Genomic DNA, 26,320 nt, shown 5'->3' with positions numbered 1-26,320 from the left:
ATGCTTTTTTTAAAAAAAAAAAGACATGCATCACCATCAGTGAATTATCAAACAAAATAGAAACATCGATACATGTAAAAAAATGTTTTTAAAAAGACACGTGAAATGTCCCCTTCTTGTGCTGGACAGAGCGAGGTCTTTAGCAGAAATATTTCTGATCTTTCGTTGACATTTTAAAGAAATGGTGTAGTGTGTGTTCAATCGCTTACAGGAAGCAAGCTAAACCGGCTGCCAGCTTCCTGAATGCAGTGGAACAGGCGGTGCCTCAATCAGAGAAACGTTTGCTGTGTTTATTTTTAAGTGATAAAACAAAAACGTTTATTTGCACTAGTCTTTCAGAAGTGGGGATCTACATATTACACGGCAGTGGGTACATTTCATGGAAATCCAATAGTATTTGGACCGCGCATATTTAAGCCTTTTTGGCCACGGCACATGCTTAGGTCAGCTGTTTTTATATCATGTAATAAAAAAATTAATTAAATTGCAAGTCTCGACAGAATCACAGAGTCCATTGCCAATTTTTCTTTCTTTCCCACCAAAAATGGTTAAAACAGTAAAATAAAAAAAGTACAAATTCCCAGTACCTTAACGAAGTTCTGTGTCTCCAACGCAGGTGCCAAACCAGCCCGGACAGACCTGCTGATTCCTTCACAAATTCAAGACCAGGACATGGACACTGAAGAAGAACAACCAAACAAAAATCAATAAAAACAAGACTTTTTTTTTTTTCAATATATATAAAAAAAAAACAACAATATTTATTTTCAACCTACAACCCTCCCACCCGTTTTATCGTTGCCTGTTCTGCTGTTCCGACACCCCTCCACCCCCCCCCACCTGAAAGAATTTCCTATTTCCTTTTTCACAAATCTTGAAAAGTTCCATGAACGCTTCCTCCCCGCCTGTAACGAAAAACAAATCCCCATTCGCAAATATTTCCACCCCAACCCCTGCACGCACCCTCGCATCCCCTTACCCCCTGGTTACAGAACACCTACCCCCCTCCCCTCCCAGTCCTTACACCGGAACAGAAGACTTGAAACTTGTCTGGAAAACCCCCCCCCCACCCCCCCAACCCCCCAACCCCCCAACCCTGAACTGACCTGCACCTGAAGCAGAAATGCATTCGCTGAGATAACGACATCACTCAAATGCATTGAAAACATTTTTAAGAGGTGCTGATTGGTTACTTCATGCAGCTGGTTTATATTTGAGTGTCTGAACCCCCTACCCGTTTATTATTCGATTTTCTCCGCCCCTTTCTGTCTCCCTCCCCCCCTTGGCGAGCCATGCCCCCCGTGGCGGCCTGCGAGCCCCAGTGAGATGTACGCAGCCACGGAGTGCAAGGCTGAGGTGACCCCCTCGCTGCGCAATGGCCACCGCGTCTTCAGCTACACGCTGGAGAACCACACGGCACAGGCCTTCGGGATCATGAACGAGCTCCGGCTGGGGAAGCTGCTGTGCGACGTCACGCTCCGAGTCAAGTACAGCGACCTGGAGGCCGTGGATTTCGTGGCCCACAAGATCGTGCTGGCCTCCTCCTCGCCGGTCTTCAGGGCCATGTTCACCAACGGGCTGAAGGAGTGCGGCATGGAAGTGGTGTCCATCGAGGGGGTCCACCCCAAGGTCAGTGCCGCTCTCGCTTCAGGGAAACGACGGCAAAGACGTCAGCTGGACGAGGTTTTGCCAGCAGTGCTGCACGAAACGACTGTTTATTTATTTTTTATTTTTTTTTATTTTAGAACAGTTTGCGTGAACTGTATGGAGTTCGAGAAGTTGCCCTGCCAAAACATGCATGCATTATGAAATAGATACACAGATAGGAAACTTTTTCGTGGTGCAATTGTGCACGCAGCAACTGAAGGGGAAAATTGATTCCCAACTATATTATTATTATTATTATTATTATTATTTATTTCTTAGCAGACGCCCTTATCCAGGGCGACTTACAATTGTTACAAGATATCACATTATACATTATTTCACATTATACAGATATCACATTATTTTTACATACAATTACCCATTTATACAGTTGGGTTTTTACTGGAGCAATCTAGGTAAAGTACCTTGCTCAAGGGTACAACAGCAGTGTCCCCCACTGGGGATTGAACCCACGACCCTCCTGTCAAGAGTCCAGAGCCCTGACCACTACTCCACACTGCTGCCCATATAAATGGGTAATTGTATGTAAAAAAAAAATGTGTAAAAAATAATGTGATATCTTGTAACAATTGTAAGTTGCCCTGGATAAGGGCATCTGCTAAATAATGATAATAATAATAATAATAATAATAATAATGATAATATTATGAGAAGGAAAAGACAACAAGTAAAAAAAAAAATCTGAAAAAGAGCACGAGAGATAATGAACGACTGATTACTAACGAAGCAATCAATGGGAGTTAAAACACGCTGCAGTTTCAAATTATTATTATTTATTTCTTAGCAAACAAGATATCACATTATTTTTACATACAATTACATTATTTTTTACACATTATTTTACATACAGTTACCCATTTATACAGCTGGGTTTTTACTGGAGCAATCTAGGTAAAGTACCTTGCTCAAGGGTACAGCAGCAGTGTCCCCCACCTGGGATTGAACCCACGACCCTCCGGTCAAGAGTCCAGAGCCCTGACCACTACTCCACACTGCTGCCCTCGGTCCTAGGTGTCGGGCCGGGGGGAGTGACGGATGTTCCTCTCTCCGCAGGTCATGGAGCGTCTGATCGAGTTCTCCTACACGGCCAGCATCTCCGTGGGAGAGAAGTGCGTCATCCACGTGATGACCGGAGCGGTCATGTACCAGATCGACAGCGTGGTCAAGGCCTGCTGCGACTTCCTGGTGCAGCAGCTGGACCCCAGCAACGCCATCGGCATCGCCAGCTTTGCCGAGCAGATCAGCTGCACCGAGCTGCACCAGAAAGCACGAGAGTACATCTACATGAACTTCAGCGAGGTGGGTGCCTCTTCACACGCTGCCGCCCACTGAAGCAACGCTTGCGTTCAGCGGGTCAGTGTTCGAGGGCGGGGCTTGTCAAACTCCAGTCCTGGGGGGGCCGCGGGGTCTCCTGGTTTTCATTCCAACTTTTAAGCTCTCAATTAACTCTGTTGATCTAATTGTTTCTGACACCCAACGCGCAGCGGATTAAAATCATAAAAACAAGGGAGCAGGTTTCAGGGTCAATTCATTTTTTAAAATGAATTTCCCAGTTCCCTTTTAATCAAATCCAACACCTCCCTGATCAAAACTGCAGTCGGCAGCACTCTGTTGAAAACGAGCCCCTCGCAACAGCGGCAAACAACAAATAATTTCAGCTGAAGTCCCTGTTTTGTTAGTCAGTTAATTTTACAGCTAACGAAGTTAGCTTTAGACATTCAGAAGTAAATGCTTCACGAAGCGCTGAAAATGCGGCGTTGGGGTCTGAAAACCGAGCCATCAAAATATGGCTTGTTGACCCAGGAATTACGAGCATTGCACGCAATAGAGGTTACAGCGTGGTCTCTCCGTCAACAGCTGTCATTTTTGCATTGTCACTGCATTGCACAAGAGCCAAAAAGAGAAAGAGGTGTCGGTTCACTCCGCGCAACGGGGATCGCTTTTGGGGAAGTAAACGTCCCTATTCATGAATTCTAATATTTCTTGTTTTAGCGTCACAGGCTGAAAATGTGCAGCCACAGAGCACAATGCAAGGTAAACAGAGAAGCTGTGGTCCAGATCAGTGGGATTGTGCAATCCTTATGCAAATATACCACGTGACTTTAGATAGGTCATTCTGTTCATACCAGTGTGTATTATGAGTGGGCTGTCATTATCTTGTGCTGTAATTACAAAACACCTTTGTAAGCCCCAGTATAACTGGTCTCCATGTAAAGGATTGAGTAGCAAGCGTGATTAGTTTCATTTTTTGCTGGTAGAGCACAGAAATGGAAAGGGAGGCTCTTATACTCTATGAACAGTCTCCCTCTGTGCTGGTGGAGCAGAGAAAGAGAAAGGGAGGCTCTTCTATTCTCTGAACAGCTTCCCTCTGTGCTGGTGGAGCAGAGAAAGTATAAGAGCCTTCCTTTCTCTTTCTCTGTCTGAACAGCCTCCCTCTGTGCTGGTGGAGCAGAGAAAGAGAAAGGGAGGCTCTTATACTCTCTGAACAGCCTCCCTCTGTGCTGGTGGAGCAGAGAAAGAGAAAGAGAGGCTCTTATACTCATAGTTTTGGCAAAAATGTTTCTGTGACAAAACAACAAGGCTCCACTGCCCAAGCCTTGTAATGTTAAAATGTGTCAGTCCTAAAAGAAGTGTGTGAGGTTCTCTGGCAAACCTAGTGACTGGAGAAGTGTTTCTCAGAGTCCTCGGTTCTTTGTTAGCGATCAGGCAGGGGGCGGGGTCTTTCTCGTGGAACCGCACTGTTGTAAATAAAGTCATTCTTGGTCACACTGTGCAGTTTGCAGGGTTATTGGATTCTGCTGCGTCATTGCCAGTGCTGCAGCCTGCAGGCTTGAGTCTCCTGTGTAAAGCACACACATGTGAAAATGCCTTGGGTGTCAAAAGCTGATGACGCACGCACACACACACACACAAAGGCATCCGCGCCCGCACGCACAAAACGAACGCACACACACAAAGGCATCCACATGCACACACACAGAGACCTACACGCACACACACACAAATGAACGCACGCACAGACACACACATACAGAGACACACACACACACGAATGAACATATGCACAGACACACACATACAGAGAAACACACACTCAGACACACATACAGAGAGCGAGAGAGAGACACACACACACACACACAAGACCTCAAGTATTTTAAACAGGTTTCTCCAGAACACCCCCACCCTCTCAGTGAAGTGATTCTCAAGCCTAAAGCTATAACGCTTTCAACATTTTAAAAAAGAGACTTGATGGAAGTCAGTTAACCCAAGACACGACTTCAGATTCAGCACAGAGAGCAGAACAGGAGGGTGTAAATGGAAGCGAAGTAGAGTTTAGAACAGAAGGGAGGAAGCAGTTACAAAACCCTCTCTTTCTGTGCTCCACCAGCACAGAGCAGAGGGGGGCTGTTCAGAGAATATAAGAGCCTCCCTTTCTCTTTCTCTGCTCCACCAGCACAGAGCAGAGGGAGGCTGTTCAGAGAGTATAAGAGCCTCCCTTTCTCTTTCTCTGCTCCACCAGCACAGAGCAGAGGGAGGCTGTTCAGAGAGTATAAGAGCCTCCCTTTCTCTTTCTCTGCTTCACCAGCACAGAGCAGAGGGAGGCTGTTCAGAGAGTATAAGAGCCTCCCTTTCTCTTTCTCTGCTCCACCAGCACAGAGCAGAGGGAGGCTGTTCAGAGAGTATAAGAGCCTCCCTTTCTCTTTCTCTGCTCCACCAGCACAGAGCAGAGGGAGGCTGTTCAGAGAGTATAAGAGCCTCCCTTTCTCTTCCTCTGCTCCACCAGCACAGAGCAGAGGGAGGCTGTTCAGAGAGTAGAAGAGCCTCCCTTTCTCTTTCTCTGCTCCACCAGCACAGAGCAGAGGGAGGCTGTTCAGAAAAAAAAAAGTCCTCTGTCATCCTCCCAACACTATACAACAAGAGCAAACCTCGTGGAGAGTACAGAGTACAGACAGGTGAGGTGGTAAAAACTCAGACAAGAGGGAGGTTGCACCAGTGTTTCTGCACAGTCATTTCAGACACAAGGTCACCTACGTAGGAGCTGAACAAACAGCAGTGGCTGTGTAGGGGAGATCATGCATACCTGGTGAGGTTATGTAACTGTGTGTGTGTGTGTGTGTGTGTGTGTCAGAATTGCACTGCCCTGCTGTAAATGAGGAGGGGTTAATATTGCAGCAAATGGTGTTATTTGTAATACGGTATGTTTTGATGCGCTATTTTTAAAGGCACAGCATAAGTGGCAGTTGACTTTGCATGTCCGTCTGCACCAGTGTGTAAAACTCGTCTCGTTCCCAGTATCAAACTGGGGCCGGTTCCTTCTGCAGCCCGCTCTGTAACCGGACACGTTACACACAAGTCTGAGCCCATCTGTGCTCAGCATGTCTTTGTGAAGCTGCTGTTTATAAAGGAAGTCACCGACCTCCAGGACTTCCCTGACAGTAGAATATATTCACAGGCTTCCTGTTCACACAACTGTTTCCTGCATTCAGAGATTTTAAAACCCGCCTCTCTCTCTCTCTCTCTCTGCAGCGTCCTTCCAATTGGACGCTCCAGTGGGAAGCTTTCACCGTCAGTGTGGAGAGACGGCCCTCTGCCAGCCCGCAGTCCTGACTGACTGGCTGAGAGTCCCGATTTGAAATGGATTTGATCTCTGATGGAAACGAGCGAGCCTGGTTTCAAACCACTTTTCAAGTCGGTCCCAGTGGTTGGGAAAACACTCTTGTCACCCAAACCTAATGTAACGTTATAGTAATCGTGCATTTCAAAAAACCTTATTCTAAACACCAGCGGCTCTAAATAACCATCCCCTTGAACGGTAATCTGGGGGGGGGGTGACTTATTGACCCCCCTCCCCCCTCCCCTTTTATTGACATGCTGACAAAGCCAGTATTTTGCAGTTGCACTAAATTAAATTCTGCCTGTTTGTTCAAAATTCTCCTTGTTATTTTGAACCTGTGGCTTTGCACGGCCTTCAGACCATGTGTGGATCTTTTGTGGGTTTCAAACAGGCGCCAGAAACCTCTATTTCAGCTTGAAAATGATAAAGACGTTGCCGTCCGCAAAGCCAAGAGAGTACCCAGCCCTGTGGTTGACTTTTCCATTCGGTATAAAGAAGGGAACTGGTACTTACAAAAACCAGGCGACAGCCAGTCTGCAGAACACAACCACAGGACAGCAAACAGGACCCCTGAAAGATGTCTTCATTTGTGCCTGAATTAAAATGAGACAGTCGATTACAATCCCATGAACCAAAGCAAACAATTTTTTTTAATTTTTTTTTGCTTAAATAACAATGGTTTGAGCATTTTTCTCTCACCTTGTAACATGAAATACGACTTCATTCCGGTAGACTTTTTTGCGATTTATCATTTTGTAGTTTCTTATGATTCCATGATGTTAAACAAAAGATTTAAATGTTGTTTCTGTAGGAATTATTGTTATTTTTCAAATTATATCTGGATCCTAAAATTCGAAGGATAAAAGCATCTGCTAATTAATTTAATTAATCAACCAATCAATCAATCAATCAATCAATCAATCAATCAATCAATCAATCAAATGATTGATTAATTGATTAATTGATTAATTAATTAATTAATTAATGAGTGAATGAATAATAACGATCCCGCTAATAAAAGCTGTTTTCTGTTTTGTTCGGCAGATCGCGAAGCAGGAGGAGTTCTTCAACCTGTCTCACTGCCAGCTGGTGACTCTGATCAGCCGTGACGAGCTGAACGTTCGTTGCGAGTCTGAGGTCTTCCACGCCTGCATCGCCTGGGTGAGGTACGACTGCGAGAACCGCCGGCCCTACGTGCAGGCGCTGCTGCAAGCCGTCCGCTGCCACTCCCTCACCCCGCACTTCCTCCAGACCCAGCTCCAGCGCTGCGAGATCCTCAGGTCCGACACCCAGAGCAAGGACTACCTCTCCCAGATCTTCCAGGACCTCACCCTCCACAAGCCCACCAAGGTCCTGTCCTGCCGCACCCCGAAAGTGCCCCAGCTCATCTACACCGCCGGGGGGTACTTCCGCCAGTCCCTCAGCTTCCTGGAGGCCTACAACCCCTGCGACGGAGCGTGGATCAGGCTGGCTGACCTGGAGGTGCCCCGCAGCGGGCTGGCCGGCTGCGTGGTCGGCGGTCTCTTCTACGCGGTGGGAGGCCGCAACAACGCCCCCGACGGGAACATGGACTCCAACGCCCTGGACTGTTACAACCCCATGAACAACCAGTGGTCTCCCTGCGCCTCCATGAGCGTGCCCCGCAACAGGATCGGAGTCGGGGTCATCGACGGAATGATCTACGCGGCCGGAGGCTCCCACGGGTGCATCCATCACAACAGCGTGGAGAGGTGGGTTCCTTCACTCCCCCCAGCTCGGTCTCTGTTGTTCCGCGTGCTAGAATTTTAGGATTGAGACGTAATCAAATGCGAACCATCATTTATTTAACGTCGCGTAGTCGAAGATAGAAATGACATTGCAAAAGTCTTCCGGCAGCCATAACCGCAGTACAGTCGTTCGTGTTCGAGATTTCGAAAATGTTGCGTTTTTCAACTTTAAGTCAAGTGTATGGAAAACTACAAAGCGGTCCACAATTCAATAGGTTAATAGGTTCTTCAGCAGGTTTCATTCGACTTTAGGAAGCAAGATTCGTTCATTCCATACAGAGGGTGCTGCAGAACGTTTTGGCCGCAGTTGTAGGAGGTGGTGAGCTGGTTAGATGAAGGCTGTGTCCCTGGGTTTCAGGGAAGCTGTGCATTGGCATTTGTAATAACAAGTTGCTGTCCTGAGATCTATACTGTGGAGTGCGTGTATAAAATATACAGTACCCCCCCACCCCACGCCCCCCGCCCCCCGCCCCCGGCCTCTGAATTACACACCAAAACAATATCGAAAACACTAAACTAGTGCCCTGGTACAGTAAAATACAGCACTTAAATGCAACTGTGGCCCAGCCACGAATCCACCAAATCTGTGAACCGCTGCTCAAGCACATTGTAGTTCAGTAGCTGTGAAAAAAAATTAAAAACACAACAAAACACCTGCTTTATTCTGCAGTGTATGTTTTTTTTGCTGCTTCCCTGAGCTTCAGTGAAGCCGGCAGACATCACTCATAACCACCTGCCGCTGCATGTAGCGCAGTGCTCCCCTTTCATCAGGCGGACCTTTGTACGGCAGAACCAGCTCTCGGGTGACGTGATTCGTGGCTCCCGTCTGCCCCTGATTTCTGAAAGAGGAGGCGTGGGGTATACCTGTTAGTTCATTCACTGATCTGTGTTGAGTCATTTGCAGACAATTGTTAAACTGTAGGGAAATACCGTGTCTGTGAATGGGCTTGTATTTCATGAAGCTTTCTTTCATTGCTGGTATTGTTTTTTTTATTATCATTATTATTATTATTACAGTTACTTGGCAGCAGTGAGCCAGTCCGACAACGTGTTCGCTTCCTTATTGAAGAGGAAGTCCCGAGCAAAAACAAATATTTAGTAACTAAAGAAGGATGTGTAGTCATGGCAACGCTGATCATGCGACTCACAAAGATAAAACACCTTTTCAGTCTATAGTCCGCTTTTAATTAGGTCAGGACACTTTATAGGAATACCGACGGAGGTTTCTAAACACATTTTCCAAAACAATACAAAAAAATCACACCTGCGAGCGCTGGCAGGGACGGATTTAACCCCATCCCTGCCAACCTCACATTCCCACACACACACAGTTTACAGCAGCCAGGCTTCTGCCCTGCCAGTGTGACCACCTTCTGAAATTATTATTATTATTATTATTATTATTATTATTATTATTATTATTTATTTCTTAGCAGACGCCCTTATCCAGGGCGACTTACAGTCAGTAAACAAAAAATACATTTTAAGAATCACAGTACAAGTATTAATACAATTAAGAGCATGATAAAATACATTGACTTCAATTATATAGTAAGATGCCACAAACACAGCCTGCGTTTGGGAATGCTGTGAATAATGCTGTGGGCTGAATAACGCACTAACCCCAACAAGCTCAAGAAAAAGACTACATGCACGTTGTTTGCTCGTAAAAGTGATTCATAACTCAAGATCGTCTGAGCGTTGTGAGAACTGTAGGGTTTGTGGAGGGTGATATGCAAAAGGAAACATTTCTGACTTACGAATCATTCTGTACATACAGCTCTGGCCAAAAGTTTTGCATCACCCTATAGAATGAACTAATTTTGCTTCACGAAGTCGAACGAAACCTGCTGAATAATGTCATGTTGACATATCGAATTACACACTGCTTTCTAGTTTTTCCATATACTTAAAGAGAAATTGACGTTTCAAAATCTAACATGAAATACTGTACTACTAGGATATCTTCCCAATAGACTTTTGCGATATCGTTTAGTAGTTTCTTTGATTACATGATGTTAGATTAAAAAAATCATGTTCATATAGTTTTTCAATTTAAAATCTCAATTCTAAAACTCTAGGCATGGCAAAACATTTGTGCACAGCTGTAAACTGTACCTATTGTCCCCCCACACATATTAAACGGTTCCCTCTAACTCTGAATATTATTTGCCGTCATTCTCGGTGCTTCATCGTAATTAACGTCAAGTACTTTCGTTCTACTGGAGCTGCTCAGCGATACACAAAAGCGTGCGGCGTGCGGTAGCTGTGTGTTGTTAACTTCAAAAAGGAAGCGACCCCTAACCCTGCTCTCTGCCTCCTCGCTGGCCTCCTCAGGTACGACCCCGAGAAGGACGAGTGGCAGCTGGTGGCTCCCATGCTGACTCGACGGATCGGGGTGGGCGTGGCCGTGATCAACAGGCTGCTGTACGCGGTGGGGGGCTTCGACGGCACCAGTCGGCTCAACTCCGCGGAGTGCTACTACCCAGAGAGGGACGAGTGGAGAGCCATCGCCTCCATGAACACCGTGCGCAGCGGGGCTGGTGAGTGCGCCGTCGGGATGAGAGGGCTGGGGAATGCATGAAATCCTTCGTTTGTTGACGGGAGTGTTTTTACGTTGTCCAGGCTGGGCAGAGCCTTCACTGGACTTTTCAAGTTAAACAAAGGGTCTTCTTCCCTGGTTTTACCCGTGGCCATGTAACTCTTACAGTGTGTTGTATAGCAAGCTGTATTGACTGAAAACATTATTAATGGACACTATCGCATCGCGCGATACCCATAGCAAAGCAGTATTTGTTGCATCAACAGATGTTCTTAAGAGATTGGAGAGAGCTTCTGATTAACCTTGCCTCGGGGTGAGTGGCACTGGTACATCTCCTTTCTTTAAATGCATTTTCCGTGTTTCGCTTTTCTTTCCTTGCCCACGTGACCGGCTGTAGATAGAGCCACACACACAGACACCTCTTGGAGAGGAATCCTTCACACTTTACCGCTTAGAGGAGAGAGTCCACACCCCCCTGCGATGTGTTCACCCCCTAGTCTCTGTAAGACGCTTTGGATAAAAGCATCTGCTAAATGACTGATTGATTCATTAATTAATAATCCTCCGGCTTGCTGCTTTCTCAGGCGTTTCCGCGCTGGGGAACACGATCTTCGCGATGGGCGGGTACGACGGCACCAACCAGCTGAACAGCGTGGAGCGCTACGACATCGAGAGCGACAGCTGGAGCTTCGTGGCGCCGATGAAGCACCGGAGAAGCGCCCTGGGAGTCACGGCACACCACGGACAGATCTACGCCCTGGGTAAGCTCAGACAGAGACCAGACCAGGGGCACGGCGCTTTGGGGCTCAGGACCGGCCAGATCGGGAGATTATCGGCGCTGAATCCTATTAAAATATCGGTGATGTTTCTGGCAGTCATCTAAATCTGAAAGGGACGATTCGTTCTTCTCTGTTTCGTCCCCTCTCCCCCTCTTGTTGTAAAGGTGTGGTCTTATTCTAAAAAGCCAACAAGCAAAATAAGATCGAAAAAGAACTACTAACTAGGGAGTGTTACAATTAACAGGAGTTTAACAGGAGAAAAACTTTTTTTTTTTTAAGAAGCAGAAAAAGCAACTTAATGCAGTATATTTTGTTTTTTAGTACAGCAGTTAACTTACTGGTGCAGAGTGGAACTTGTAAATGATAGGGTTTGCCCTGCACAGCATTTACCATTCATCACTACATTTGAAAAGCAATAACGTGCATTAAATGCATATAAATGAGTTAGATGCTCTCGTTTTACAGCAGTGATAAACCGAGGGTGTGTTTATGCATTTACAATGCATTAGTAAGACCTCATCTAGAATATTGTGGTCACCTCGTTACAAAAAGGGTATTGCTGCTCTAGAAAGAGTGCAAAGAAGAGCGACCAGAATTATCCCGGGTTTAAAAGGCATGTCGTATGCAGACAGGCTAAAATAATTGAATCTATTCAGTCTTGAACAAAGAAGACTACGAGGTGATCTGATTCAAGTATTCAAAAATCCTAAAAGGTATTGACAATGTCGACCCAGGGGACTTTTTTGACCTGAAAAAAGAAACAAGGACCAGTGGTCACAAATGGAGATTAGATAAAGGGGCATTCAGAACAGAAAATAGGAGGCACTTTTTTACACAGAGAATTGTGAGGGTCTGGAACCAACTCCCCAGTAATGTTGTTGAAGCTGACACCCTGGGATCCTTCAAGAAGCTGCTTGATGAGATTCTGGGATCAATAAGCTACTAACAACCAAACGAGCAAGACGGGCCGAATGGCCTCCTCTCGTTTGTAAACTTTCTTATGTTCTTATGTACAAAGCAGTATTTTCCTCTAGCCCTGTAGATCACAAGCAGCTTGTCAGTGCGGTCTCTGTGTTTTCTTTTCGCAGGGGGTTACGACGGCAACATCTTTCTGGACAGCGTGGAGTGTTACGACCCCGCGACAGACTGCTGGACCGAAGTGACCAAAATGACCTCTGGCCGGAGCGGAGTGGGGGTGGCGGTCACTATGGAGCCCTGCCGGAAACACATGAGCGAGTGCTCCAAGTGCTAGCGCCAGGAACGCGACCGCGGGAGAGTAGAGGGTAAATGCAGGATAAACGCGTCCGCATGCTGCAGCTGTAAGTGCCAAGTGACCGTAGGACCAGAACATGAAACGGCTGTAAGGGCTTTACCCATCCCCTACCCTCCCTGCCCGCCTGCCCCTTTACAGCGGGCGTTTTGTGTTCCCCAAGCCGGATCAACCAACCACACGGGACCATTCCCCCTAAATCAAAAAAGGGGTACGCCCGTCTCCATCAATCTTCAGAACAGGATTTGTTTTTTTGGCACAGGAAGCCCTGAAGAAACACTCACTAAAAAGTGATTTCTTGAAAGTGGTGACACCTAAACAAACGAAAAGAGCGATCCTCGTCCACCTCCCAAAAGCCAAAGGATTCGAGCTGCCAACTTCACACGCCGACTTGACTGTTTCGTGCTTTTTTTTTTTCGTAACTTTTTTTAAAAGCAGGACCGCTTTAGTCGCCGAAACAACAGTAGAGACGATTGAAAGATCCTCTGCCGTCAGGAATAACCGAATAACCACACCCACCACGCAGACCAGCACAACGCAGGTCCAGACCAGACTGAAACACAAACCTATTTATTTTTACTGATTTCTGTTCAACACGCAAACTGAAACCCAGATTTTAGCCATTTTTTCAGTTATGTAGTCATTATTATTATTAGTACTGAGAGATATGATCTTCTGCATAGTGTACACTGTGTGTTAATTTCAGACAACGCATATTTGTATCTTTGATCCAGTTTTTACATTAAGAAACACCAGCGTGGCCATTTCTGCCACTGCATTTTAACAAAGCAGTGTGTGTTTGTGTGTAATGTTTGAAAATCTGTCCCAGCACTAATACGATTAGGATCAGGTTACAAACCTACGTTTCACAGCACTAAATTAACGAGTCTGCATTGAAAATGTGCTGGAAGTTGCCTGCGTTTGTGGTTTTTTTTTTTAAAACGACTGGACCAACACAGCTCACGTCAAGCGCTGTCCCACCACTGAAAGCAGGACCCAGTGCGAGAAAAACCAACAGACTGGATCAGTTTATTTTGGGCAGGAATTGGGGAAGATTTTTACGGCCATTTGAGCTAAAACACGTTTTTCTTAAGAAAAAAAGAGACTGTCGAATGTTTTATATCCTCCGAGACTTTTTAAAAAGCCTCTTTTGTTGTTATTAATATATTTTTGCTGTAAATCACAGGCAAGTCTGCTGCTGGTAATGTTGCAATGAACAGGAATCAAAAAACGAAACTGTTTATTTTTTGTTGTTTTTTGGGTTTTTTTTGGTCTAATCAGCATGCAGTTTATTTAAATAACTTTTTACAAACTGTGGACCTTTTTTTGGGGGAGTTTTTTTTCACTCTTCCCCACCGTGCTTGGGCAAGCAGTTGCTTCAAAAAGTATTTTGTTGGTTAAAGAATCTGGAGTTTACAACAGGTTAAAAAAAAAAATAATAATTAAATGAAATGGCTCCATAAATTGTAAAAAAATAAAATAAAAATACATTAAAATGTTTGTTTTATTGAAAGATCATTTTTCCAGTGAACACTTATTTTTCCCAGACGTCTCGTTTCTGTATTTGAGGGAGTTGAATTATTGCAGGGTGGATCTCGTTTCAGATGCTGGTGACCTTGCATGGGTCTCGAGTTCCCCTCAACAGGAATGCTTCGCTAAAGAAATACAACTATGCACAGAACGATTCGGAGGACACAAACCTTAAACTTTATTTCAACAAACATATATATTAAAAAACGCAACACCACAAAACAAACACATATATCTATTAGATCATGAAATCAGTACCCTCTTCTCCCCTCCCTCCCTCCTTCCTCCCTCTCTCTCCCCTTCCTCCCTCTCCCCTTCTCCTCCCTCCCCTTCCTTCCTCCCTCTCCCCTTCCTCCCTCTCCCCTTCTCCTCCCTCCCCTTCCTTCCTTCCTCCCTCTCTCTCTCTCCCCTTCTCCTCCCTCCCATCCCTCACCTTCCTCCCTCTCTCTCTCTCCCCGCCCCTTCCTCCCTCTCTCTCCCCCCCCTTCCTCCCTCTCTCCCCCCCCCTTCCTCCCTCTCTCCCCCCCCTTCCTCCCTCCCCTCCCTCCCTTCCTCCCTCTCTCTCCCCCCTTCCTCTCTCCCCTCCCTCCCTCTCCCCTTCTCCTCCCTCCCCTTCCTTCCTCCCTCTCCCCTTCCTCCCTCTCTCTCCCCCTCCCCTCCCTCACCTCCCTCTCTCCCCCCCTTCCTCCCTCCCTCTCTCCTCCCTCCCTCCCTTCCTCCCTCTCTCCCCTCCCCCCTTCCTCCCTCTCTCCCCTCCCTTCCTCTCTCCCCTCCCTTCCTCTCTCCCCTTCTCCTCCCTCCCCTTCCTTCCTTCCTCCCTCTCTCTCTCTCTCCCCCCTTCTCCTCCCTCCCTTCCTCCCTCCCTCCCTCTCTCTCCCCCTCTCCCCTCCCTCACCTCCCTTCCCTCACCTCCCTTCCTTCCTCCCTCCCTCTCTCCTCCCTCCCTCCCTCCCTCTCTCCTCCCTCCCTCCCTCCCTCTCTCCTCCCTCCCTCTCTCCCTCTCTCTCCTCTTCTCCTCCTCTCCCTCTACCACTCCGTGCTGACTAAACTCCACAGGTAATTGCTGACGAAGGTCTCTGATTGCTGGGTGGTGTCAAAGTTGATAGGGGTTGCGATGTCGGCTCCATAGTGAACTGGGTACCAAAGTTAAGGAAAGCATCCTACTGGAGCAATAGGTCGATTTGTTCAATATATATTTATATACATGAATACTGGGGGGGGGGGTTACACGAAATGTTTCGGACAAAAGCCCTTCTAGACATTTCTTTCCACACAGCTTGAAGAAAGGCTTTTGTACGAAACGTCACAATTATCTTTAATAATTTAAACCTTGTGTACATCCTAAATAAATAAAAGGTTGATTCATCATATATATATTGCATGAATTCTGAGATGCAGTTATAATAATGCGGTCCCTCTAATCCAGCTTGCCACAGCTGTTCTAAACATTAGGTTATAAAATGTCACCTTGAAGCTTTGAGGCGGTACAAAAACTGTTCCTTAAAATACACGAGACGAGGACCAACAGAAGCCTTCCCTGCTGTGCAACGCAGACCAGACCCCACCGGACACCCTGCGGCCGGACTGGAACCCTGCGGATCCGAGAGTCCAGCACTGACCGATCAGTAACCTGCCGTCTGCTTTACACCCCCCCCTCGCACCGTGGCCAGGTGTTTCCAGACACTTGAAAAGGATACCTCCTCTGAGAATGTGAGGCTCAGCCCCGTGATCCCACTTGATCTTTGTCACATTGTGGTAAAGCTGTGCCTTGTACCTGCAAACAGGATCAATAGAGAATCAATATGCATTCCACACACAGCTATACAGAATCAATATGCATGCCGCACACAGCTATACAGAATCAATATGCATGCCACACACAGCTATACAGAATCAATATGCATGCCACACACAGCTATACAGAATCAATATGCATGCCACACACAGCTATACAGAATCAATATGCATGCCACACACAGCTATACAGAATCAATATTCATGCCACACACAGCTATACAGAATCAATATGCATGCCACACACAGCTATACAGAATCAATATGCATGCCACACACAGCTATACAGAATCAATATGCATGCCACACACAGCTATACAGAATCAATATGCATGCCACACACAGCTATACAGAATCAATATGCATGCCCCACACAGCTATACAGAATCAATATGCATGCCACACACAGCTATACAGAATCAATATGCATGCCACACACAGCTATACAGAATCAATATGCATGCCACACACAGCTATACAGAATCAATATGCATTCCACACACAGCTATACAGAATCAATATGCATGCCGCACACAGCTATACAGAATCAATATGCATGCCGCACACAGCTATACAGAATCAATATGCATGCCGCACACAGCTATACAGAATCAATATGCATGCCCCACACAGCTATACAGAATCAATATGCATGCTCCACACAGCTATACAGAATCAATATGCATTCCACACACAGCTATACAGAATCAATATGCATGCCACACACAGCTATACAGAATCAATATGCATTCCACACACAGCTATACAGAATCAATATGCATGCCCCACACAGCTATACAGAATCAATATGCATGCCACACACAGCTATACAGAATCAACATGCATGCCAGACACGGCTCTGTCCAAAAGTTTTGCATCACCCTAGAGAGAATTCACTAATTTTGTTTCATGAAGTCGAATGAAACCTGCCGAATAATGTTATGCTAACAAGAGTTCTCAACTCGCGCCTCACCGTGACCCCCCCCCCCCCCCCCCCCCAAAAAAAATATCAACAGTTACGAATCACACTTAAGAAATCAATTTCTCATTCGCATGACTTACTAAAGATAAAGTATACATACTGCCACCTAGCGTCGCTAATACGTCAGTTCAGATTTATGCATTCCGGTAGCACACAGTAAAAACAACAAGTAAATCAAGTACACCTTCCTTTGAACCGCGCCGCTGATGTCAGTCCGTGCGGAAACGTGGTCTGGCCTGGTACTGCATAGCAGGTCAGTGCGAGGCTCAGTGACAGAAAGGGAGAGTCTTAAATCATCTTCTACCTGGAGCCGATTTCTGTATCTTCAAGGCTGCAAGTTTTGAAAACGTGGCAGCCGAAGACAGGAGGCGCGTTTACTGCAGCAGAAGAGCCGAGGGAATTCCTGTGCAACTGAGCGCCAGAAGTCTGCGAGAGAACAGGCGTCTTCCGTCTCCCCAACTGAACCAACTCAAGTGACAAACATATCACGAACCCAGACAAGTGAACCGCCATCTTCCTGGAAGTGTTGCTTAACTCTGGTTTCAGTCCCGTGACACGTTCCAACATAAGAACATGAGAAAGTTTACAAACGAGAGGAGGCCATTCAGCCCGTCTTGCTCGTTTGGTTGTTAGTCGCTTATTGATCCCAGAATCTCATCAAGCAGCTTCTTGAAGGATCCCAGGGTGTCAGCTTCAACAACATTACTGGGGAGTTGGTTCCAGACCCTCACAATTCTCTGTGTAAAAAAGTGCCTCCTGTTTTCTGTTCTGAATGCCCCTTTATCTAATCTCCATTTGTGACGGCTGGTCCTTGTTTCCTTTTTCAGGGCAAAAAAGTCCCCTAGGTCGACATTGTCTATACCTTTTAGGATTTTGAATGTTTGAATCAGATCACCGCGTAGTCTTCTTTGTTCAAGACTGAATAGATTCAATTCTTTTAGCCTGTCTGCATACGACATGCCTTTTAAACCCGGGATAATTCTGGTTGCTCTTCTTTGCACTCTTTCTAGAGCAGCAATATCCTTTTTGTAACGAGGTGACCAGAACTGAACACAATATTCTAGGTGAGGTCTTACTAATGCATTGTAAAGTTTTAACATTACTTCCCTTGATTTAAATTCAACACTTCTCACAATATATCCGAAAACATATTGAACTGCACACCGCTTTGTAGTTTTCCTTATACTTCATGAAAAACTGACAATTGAAAAAAGTGACATTTCAAAATCTAACGTGAAATACTACTGTACTGCTATTATGGCTTCCGGTAGACTTTTTAGCGATATCGTTTTGTAGTTTCTTTGATTACACAATGTTAAATAAAAGACCTAAAATTACGATCATAGGTTTATTTTTTTGTTATGCTTCAATCCTGAAATTCTAGGTGATGCTAAACCTTTGGCTACAGCTCCAGAATACAGAATGCAGAACAGTCCAAGTTTAGCGCAGAGAGAACGAGAAAGCAGAAATGCAAGCCGAGGAAAAGTAAGTTTAGCACAGAAAAGAGGAAGCGCTTTTTTTTTTGTTTGTTTGTTTTTACAAAGCAGTTGAACAAAAAACAATCAATTTTAAATAAAGAATTGGAAATGTAATTGCGCTTGAGAAAATCAATCAATCAATCAATCAATCAATAAATGCATGCCATCGCCCCTGACCCTGATCTGAACCAGCTGAACCCCTGCTTATCCTGATGACCTGCAGGGAGCTGTGACGGCAGTGTGATGCTGTGGGGCGGGGTTAAGAAAACCTGCGGTGACTCACACTGCGGACGGGATCACCACGGTGGTGTCTTCGTCGATCTCTTCCTGGAGGTGCTGCATCTCCTTCTCCGTCTCTTTCAAAGCTTCCAGCTCCTTCTGGAGAAAGGTGGCGGTGCAGTCAAGGATCAAACAGCTCCTCCCTCCCGAAAATATAACGATGCGTTAGGGGCGCACTGTGTGTGTGTGTCGCTGAGAGCGATTTCTAGTGTCTCTCTCTAGCTGTAAGCAACCCAAGGCAGCTATCTCCCGGTGGTTATTAATGAATCATTTAGCAGACGCTTTTATCCAAAGCGACAGAGAGACTAGGGGGTGAACTATTATTATTATTATTATTTGTTTATTTAGCAGACGCCTTTATCCAAGGCGACTTACAGAGACTAGGGTGTGTGAACTATGCATCAGCTGCAGAGTCACTTACAACTACATCTCACCAGAAAGACGGAGCACAAGGAGGTGAAGTGACTTGCTCAGGGTCACACAATGAGTCAGTGGCTGAGGTGGGATTTGAACCGGGGACCTCCTGGTTACAAGCCCTGGACCACACAGCCTCTGCTGTTGCAGAGTCACTTCCAACAGGACCTCGGTTTCACGGCTCACCCGAAAGACTGCAGTACGAGTCCCCCTGAGCAGCACGCGTCTTTATCCTGTATCGAGATATCGTACATGTACAGAATCTTTACCGAGGATGTTAACAGTTTAAAATTTATCATTTTTAACAGGCAGCTGTTATTTAAATATTCTCTTTTAACTATATTTTGTTACCATCACGTACTCTAATTCTGTTAACCGCAAAAGTCGAGTCTAAATGTATTGTATCGAATTAAATAAATAAACAGCTTGCGTTGTGTTTTTTTTTTTTTTTTTTTTCAAAAGAAATTAATTGGCTGCCTAATGGGTTAAAGATTTCAAACAGAAATGAAAAGGATATTCCACTTCCGCCCCGAGTTTGTTGTTGCGAGACGCTGCCCCCCACAGCTCCTTCTCCAGTCTCTCCAGCTCTCCCAGACCCCGGTTCTTCTGCTGCTCGGCATCCAGCACCTTCTGAGCAACGCGCTCCTCCGTCTGCATCAGCTCTGCAAACACAGGGACGTGTGGGCTTGTGGAAGATCATTTAACATATGCATACCCCTTCACTCGCCGTGTGCGCAAACACACCACCTTAAGTTTGTTTACACCCCCCCCCCCACAAGTTTTTATCAGGGCAACTTCTCGAACTACATAGAATTTCACACAAATTGTTTTTAAAATTTAAAATAAATAAATAAATTTAAAAATCGTGACCAAATGGGGGTATTTATAAAATTGTATTGGGCATCTGAAGATTTGCTTTAAATGTTTGTTTTTTTTTCTTTTAAAGCCAACTAGCGAAAAACAGACAGACAGAAACAAATGCGCGTGTGTGTGTGTGTGTGAGAGAGAGAGAGAGAGGGAGAGAGAAACAACTTCGACTAACTTTGAAAGTTGCATTAAATGGGAGTTATTATTTTTTTTTAGACGGTACTTTTTAGTATCGCCTCAACCCTACCAGACACGAGCTGCGACGCGGTCTTCTCTGTCTGGTGGAAATGTTCCCAGATCAGGCGCTGTTTATCCACGGCTTTCCTCAGCATCTCAGCCGAGTCGCTGGAAATGATGTTGACCAGAGCTCCGTGCACCTCCTCCAGCGCCTGAAGCCCTTCATCTAGAGACGCCATCTCAGAAACACCTGACAAAGACAAGACAGGGCCGGCCGCTTAGAACCAGGGCTGTGGTCAACTCCCTGGGTTTATTAAATTTCAATTCCTTTTTAAAATCAATCGCCCGGATCCCATAACTTAATAATAAACCATTGCTGTGATCGTTCTGCTGCGTTCATTTGAAGACGATTTTAATTGACTGACACATTAGATAAAGGGGCATTCAGAACAGAAAATAGGAGGCACTTTTTTTACACAGAGAATTGTGAGGGTCTGGAGCCAACTCCCCAGTAATGTTGTTGAAGCTGACACCCTGGGATCCTTCAAGAAGCTGCTTGATGAGATTCTGGGATCAATAAGCTACTAAAACCAAACAAGCAAGATGGGCTGAATGGCCTCCTCTCGTTTGCAAACTTTATTATGTTCTAACAAACAGTGACTCCAGTTTAAGCAATTTGCTTCCGCTGTGAGAAGCTCGTTTTAAGACTGCTAATTGCAATTCTGATCAATGATGTGCTGAAATTGATTTAAGAGAGAGCCCTGAATCTAACCCCAGTTCACATGCGTTCTCAGGTAGGGCGCAATGTGATTATCTTAACATTTTAATGAGAACCTCCATTTTTGGAAACGTATTGGGAAGTCTTAAGCTTGCTATTTGTAAACGTGTTTTCAATGCAAGCACGTATAAACGCCGTTTTTCACTTTGATACCAACTCAAGCAGCAGCAGAACCCCTTTCTTTGTCAAACTGTAATCTAGTGTATTCTGAACGTAAAAGTACAAACAGAACTGACGCAGCTATAAACAGAAGTGACTGGGTATATGCAGCATTTTTTACATACCTCTGCACTATTTCAACTTTATTAACACGAATCAGAAATAAAATGTCCTGCTAGTACCAGGCGTTACTTATTTTCAGTAGGGTGGATAACCCGTACACTTTCCCCAACAAAATAGCTGTTAGATTCAAAGCAACAAATACACACACACACTAGTCTAGACGTATATAAATCTCATTTTTCCAGACAGACCAGCATGATTTCCAACGCGTAACTATAATTATTCGGGTTTTCTTCAATTTGAAGCTGCATATCGGAGGCGAAACATCGAACTACGAATTTCAAGCGGAATTTATATAAACAAAAACAAGAAATATTTGCCGCTAAAGTTCTTGTTAAATTTATAATTTAAAGACGCGATTCCCACGTACCTCGCCTTAAACACAGTCGTATTGTAGTTAAGAATAATTACCTACAGGAAGGGTTGGGATAAAATACGGAATAAAGGTGATTCTTTCAAGACTGTTCAAAATAAAAACTCTAAAAATTATTATTTTTTCCAAAGTTCAAAATCCTTCGCTCCAGCGCGCCCTAAACAGACGTGTCCACACAAACTGCCTGAAGAAAAAAAAAAATAAACTATTTTCATTTGTGCTTTAGCACGATTAAAAAAAACTATAATTGGCCACAAATATAAATACATGACTTAATTAATGTTATCGTGTTTTAAAATAAAGTACGGGAATAATTATCTCAATAGGAGTTTGTTTAAATAAATCAGGCGGCTCCGGTAGCCACCGCGCGTATTCTAAACATCCCTAAATGTTCTATGCATGACGTAACACTTCCACTAAAGTCCTTTCACTTGCTATTCCTCTCCAGTACACCAGAGGTCGCTATTCGCACACATACAAACACAGCGAACTGGGCGACGCCTCTATAGAAACAATACACGAGAGCGTTGTTTGCCTGGAAATTAACCTAGCCTGTTTTCCTGAGAATATTGCACATAAACCAGCTATGCCAGAAACGCAAGAGTCTCTGTGTGCTTAAATAACACAATACAAGGTGTCTGCACTATGACATGACACATTCATAACAGGCTGATATCCAGTCAGACAGTGCTGGGTTTCCAAGATATAGACTCCATTGTCCCAAGCAGAAGTTAACTATGAGGCTGCGCCATTCCCCTCACCCCTGGTATGGTAAAGCATAGGGAAGCACTGTAAAGCACAGAGAGGTCTGGTAAAGCATAGGGAAGCATTGTAAAGCACAGAGAGGTCTGGTAAAGCATAGGGAAGCATTGTAAAGCACAGAGAGGTCTGGTAAAGCATAGGGAAGCATTGTAAAGCACAGAGAGGTCTGGTAAAACATAGGGAAGCATTGTAAAGCACAGAGAGGTCTGGTAAAGCATAGGGAAGCATTGTAAAGCACAGAGAGGTCTGGTAAAGCATAGGGAAGCATTGTAAAGTACAGAGAGGTCTGGTAAAGCATAGGGAAGCATTGTAAAGCACAGAGAGGTCTGGTAAAGCATAGGGAAGCATTGTAAAGCACAGAGAGGTCTGGTAAAGCATAGGGAAGCATTGTAAAGCACAGAGAGGTCTGGTAAAGCATAGGGAAGCATTGTAAAGCACAGAGAGGTCTGGTAAAGCATAGGGAAGCATTGTAAAGCACAGAGAGGTCTGGTAAAGCATAGGGAAGTATTGTAAAGCACAGAGAGGTCTGGTAAAGCACAGGGAAGCATTGTAAAGCACAGAGAGGTGTGGTAAAGCATAGGGAAGCATTGTAAAGCACAGAGAGGTCTGGTAAAGCATAGGGAAGCATTGTAAAGCACAGAGAGGTGTGGTAAAGCATAGGGAAGCATTGTAAAGCACAGAGAGGTCTGGTAAAGCATAGGGAAGCATTGTAAAGCACAGAGAGGTCTGGTAAAGCATAGGGAAGCATTGTAAAGCACAGAGAGGTCTGGTAAAGCACAGGGAAGCATTGTAAAGCACAGAGAGGTCTGGTAAAGCATAGGGAAGCATTGTAAAGCACAGAGAGGTCTGGTAAAGCATAGGGAAGCATTGTAAAGCACAGAGAGGTCTGGTAAAGCATAGGGAAGCATTGTAAAGCACAGAGAGGTCTGGTAAAGCATAGGGAAGCATTGTAAAGCACAGAGGTCTGGTAAAGCATAGGGAAGCATTGTAAAGCACAGAGAGGTCTGGTAAAGCATAGGGAAGCATTGTAAAGCACAGAGAGGTCTGGTAAAGCATAGGGAAGCATTGTAAAGCACAGAGAGGTCTGGTAAAGCACAGGGAAGCATTGTAAAGCACAGAGAGGTCTGGTAAAGCATAGGGAAGCATTGTAAAGCACAGAGAGGTCTGGTAAAGCATAGGGAAGCATTGTAAAGTACAGAGAGGTCTGGTAAAGCATAGGGAAGCATTGTAAAGCACAGAGAGGTCTGGTAAAGCATAGGGAAGCATTGTAAAGCACAGAGGTCTGGTAAAGCATAGGGAAGCATTGTAAAGCACAGAGAGGTCTGGTAAAGCACAATAATAAAGCATTATTCTGCAGGTTTCATCCGACTTCATGAAGCAAAATGAGTTCATTCTATAGCTGGATGCAAAATTTTTGGCCAGAACTGTACATGATTGCAATGAGAGAGAGAGAGACCACTGCACTTTCCTTTTGAGAATGATTTTCACCTACAGAAATGCAAAAGTTTCATCAGGAAAGGCATACACGCACACGCACACACACGTACGCACGCGCACACGCACGCACTCGTTTGTAAACAGCCTTGGGAGGCGCTAAGAGAAAGTTTAGTCAGTAACTGTCAGCACCCTCAAAACCAAGGCCTGTGATGCAGATCACACCACTCGTTGCCCGGCAACCCAGCTCTCTGAGGCCTTCTCTGCGTTCCTGTAACTATAAACAGAGTCATTATTAAACCCTGATGCGGGTTGTCTGGATAAACACGTGCGTGGGGGGGGGGGGGGGGCGACTGCCGTTTACAGCGAAAATCAAATTGTGTGTTTCAGTTCTACTCGTGAGACGCACTTTCACTTTTATTGTGTATCAGACTTTTACCATATAAGCATGCTTGCCAGTTTGCAAGCCCTACCCCCTTTGAGTTTATGTCCATGGGTGTGTGTGTGTGCATGCGCGTGCGTGCGTGCGTGCATGCGTGTGTGTGTGTGCCCGCGCTTCACTTACAGGCAAGCCTTCTGTTTCAAACTAGTCCCAGCCCCTTCTGGCAGCCTCAACCGTGGTGTGATGTGCTAGACCCGCCCCCTTTGTGGGCTCTCAGCCAATCACAGGCATTCCCTTGTATGACCCGCCTGCTATTCTCAGCGCACGGGCTGCAGTGCTTCATCAAAGGGAGTGGAGCTTCTGAGACTGGGGGTCAAGGCCAGGGGTCAAATCACAAGAGACAGGTGTGGCCAGCATTTGCAGGCTCAACGCATTTCGCTTTCCTCAGACACATACTGTAAACCCGCCTATTCCAGAAACAGGAAGACTCATAATAAAAGCTGTCAGTGACCAAATCTATTCAGTCTTGAACAAAGAAGACTACGCTGCGATCTGATTCAAATATTCAAAATCCTAAAAGGTATAGACAATGTTGACCCAGGGGACTTTTTCAACCTGAAAAAAGAAACTAGGACCAGGGGTCACAAATGGAGATTAGATAAAGGGGCATTCAGAACAGAAAATAGGAGGCACTTTTTTTACACAGAGAATTGTGAGGGTCTGGAACCAACTCCCCAGTAATGTTGTTGAAGCTGACACCATGGGATCCTTCAAGAAGCTGCTTGATGAGATTCTGGGATCAATAAGCTACTAACAACCAGACAAGCAAGATGGGCTGAATGGCCTCCTCTCGTTTGGAAACTTTCTTATGTTCTAACAAACAGTGACTCCAGTTTAAGCAATTTGCGTCTGCTGTGAGAAGCTCATTTTCAGACTGCTAATTGCAATTTTGATCAGTGTTGTGCTGAAATTGATTTAAGAGAGAGCCCTGAATCTCTTATGTCCTAAGCCATTATCCGAACCATCCAATCAGCATTGCCAGCCATGGCAACACAGTGGAACTGCACAGTACAGCGGCCCTGGTAGCATGTTGCCTAAAGCATAGGGAAGCATTGTAAAGCACAGAGAGGTGTGGTAAAGCATAGGGAAGCATTGTAAAGCACAGAGAGGTGTGGTAAAGCATAGGGAAGCATTGTAAAGCAGAGAGGTCTGGTAAAGCATAGGGAAGCATTGTAAAGCACAGAGAGGTCTGGTAAAGCATAGGGAAGCATTGTAAAGCACAGAGAGGTGTGGTAAAGCATAGGGAAGCATTGTAAAGCACAGAGAGGTGTGGTAAAGCATAGTGAAGCACTGTAAAGCACAGAGAGGTCTGGTAAAGCACAGGGCAGCATTGTAAAGCACAGAGAGGTCTGGTCACATGAGAAAAGCACGGGGGGAATGCTGTTTTCATCACATTGGCTTTTTTTCACTTTCTTATTCTTTAGAAGCCAGCCTGTCATCTGAGATCTGCTGATAAGAGTGATTTAATCATTCCAAGAACTCTTTCGAAACGCTGCGAAGCCAGTTCTTACATCTCAAGCTTCTTTGCCTTGAAAATAACTTCTAGGTTCAAAGAGCAACTTTCTAAGATTAAAACGATTGATTTCCCCTTTGCAAGCACTTCAGAGCTCTTTTTTTTAGCTTTATTTGTGTCCCTGGGCATGTTTGTACAGCTCTGGCCAAAAGTTTTGCATCGCCCTAGAATGAACTCATTTTGCATCATAAAGTCGAATGAAACCTGCTGAATAATGTAACTTTAACATAATGAATTACATACTGCTTTGTAGATTTCCTATCTTCTTAACGAAAAACTGACAATTAAAAACGTGAAATACTACTGTACTGCTATCATGGCTTCCGGTAGACTTTTGCGATATCATTGTGTAGTTTCTTTGATTACATGGTGTTAAATAAAAGATCTAAATTATGTTCTAAATGATATCTCATTCCTAAAACTTAGGCGATGCAAAACCTTTGACCACATCTGCAGAGAAAGACAGTTCTGTATATAAATAAATTAGGACACCACAGTAACGTCTGATTTACGTTTCCTACGACTCAAGGCACTGATAACGACGCGGTATCCCTTCTTTTTATATTAGTAAT

General features: G+C 45.0%; 2 protein-coding genes across 4 annotated transcripts; one reads left to right on the top strand and one right to left on the bottom strand.

Annotated features, from left to right (window-relative positions):
- Positions 1-744: 744 nt before the first annotated feature.
- LOC117402049 (kelch-like ECH-associated protein 1B) lies at positions 745-14,411 on the top strand. Its single transcript, XM_034002868.3, has 6 exons — positions 745-1,629; positions 2,722-2,967; positions 7,331-8,016; positions 10,390-10,595; positions 11,179-11,355; positions 12,462-14,411. Exons 1-6 carry the CDS (start codon positions 1,327-1,329, stop codon positions 12,623-12,625), a joined length of 1,782 nt encoding a protein of 593 aa, XP_033858759.1. The 5' UTR covers positions 745-1,326; the 3' UTR covers positions 12,626-14,411.
- A 762-nt stretch (positions 14,412-15,173) lies between these two features.
- Positions 15,174-21,954, bottom strand: LOC117401940 (kinetochore protein Spc24). Of its 3 annotated transcripts, none has more exons than XM_059007201.1 (6): positions 21,595-21,954; positions 20,235-20,414; positions 19,638-19,782; positions 18,711-18,815; positions 15,871-15,947; positions 15,174-15,306 (listed from the first exon to the last, which is right to left on the bottom strand). In XM_059007201.1, the coding sequence occupies exons 2-6, from the start codon at positions 20,401-20,403 to the stop codon at positions 15,200-15,202; spliced, it is 603 nt and encodes a 200-aa protein (XP_058863184.1). In that variant the 5' UTR covers positions 20,404-20,414; positions 21,595-21,954; the 3' UTR covers positions 15,174-15,199. The 3 variants fall into 3 exon arrangements, with proteins under 3 accessions (XP_058863184.1, XP_058863185.1, XP_058863186.1); XM_059007202.1 differs by having other exon boundaries at positions 21,636-21,954; XM_059007203.1 differs by having other exon boundaries at positions 21,640-21,954.
- Positions 21,955-26,320: the final 4,366 nt, after the last annotated feature.

This window comes from Acipenser ruthenus, chromosome 34 (genome assembly GCF_902713425.1).
Source record: "Acipenser ruthenus chromosome 34, fAciRut3.2 maternal haplotype, whole genome shotgun sequence".
Taxonomy (NCBI): domain Eukaryota; kingdom Metazoa; phylum Chordata; class Actinopteri; order Acipenseriformes; family Acipenseridae; genus Acipenser; species Acipenser ruthenus.
The sequence above is the reverse complement of the archived record's forward strand: the minus strand, read 5'-3'. Positions and strand labels throughout refer to the sequence as shown.

Coding starts and splice junctions, on each gene's coding strand:
- LOC117402049 (XM_034002868.3), top strand. CDS start 1,327: ATGTACGCAGCCACGGAGTGCAAGGCTGAGGTGACCCCCTCGCTGCGC. Junction 10,596..11,178: donor CACCGTGCGCAGCGGGGCTG/GTGAGTGCGCCG, acceptor CTGCTTTCTCAG/GCGTTTCCGCGCTGGGGAAC. Junction 11,356..12,461: donor CGGACAGATCTACGCCCTGG/GTAAGCTCAGAC, acceptor TTCTTTTCGCAG/GGGGTTACGACGGCAACATC.
- LOC117401940 (XM_059007201.1), bottom strand. CDS start 20,403: ATGGCGTCTCTAGATGAAGGGCTTCAGGCGCTGGAGGAGGTGCACGGA. Junction 19,783..20,234: donor CGCGTCGCAGCTCGTGTCTG/GTAGGGTTGAGG, acceptor CTGTGTTTGCAG/AGCTGATGCAGACGGAGGAG. Junction 18,816..19,637: donor AAACTCGGGGCGGAAGTGGA/ATATCCTTTTCA, acceptor CTGCACCGCCAC/CTTTCTCCAGAAGGAGCTGG.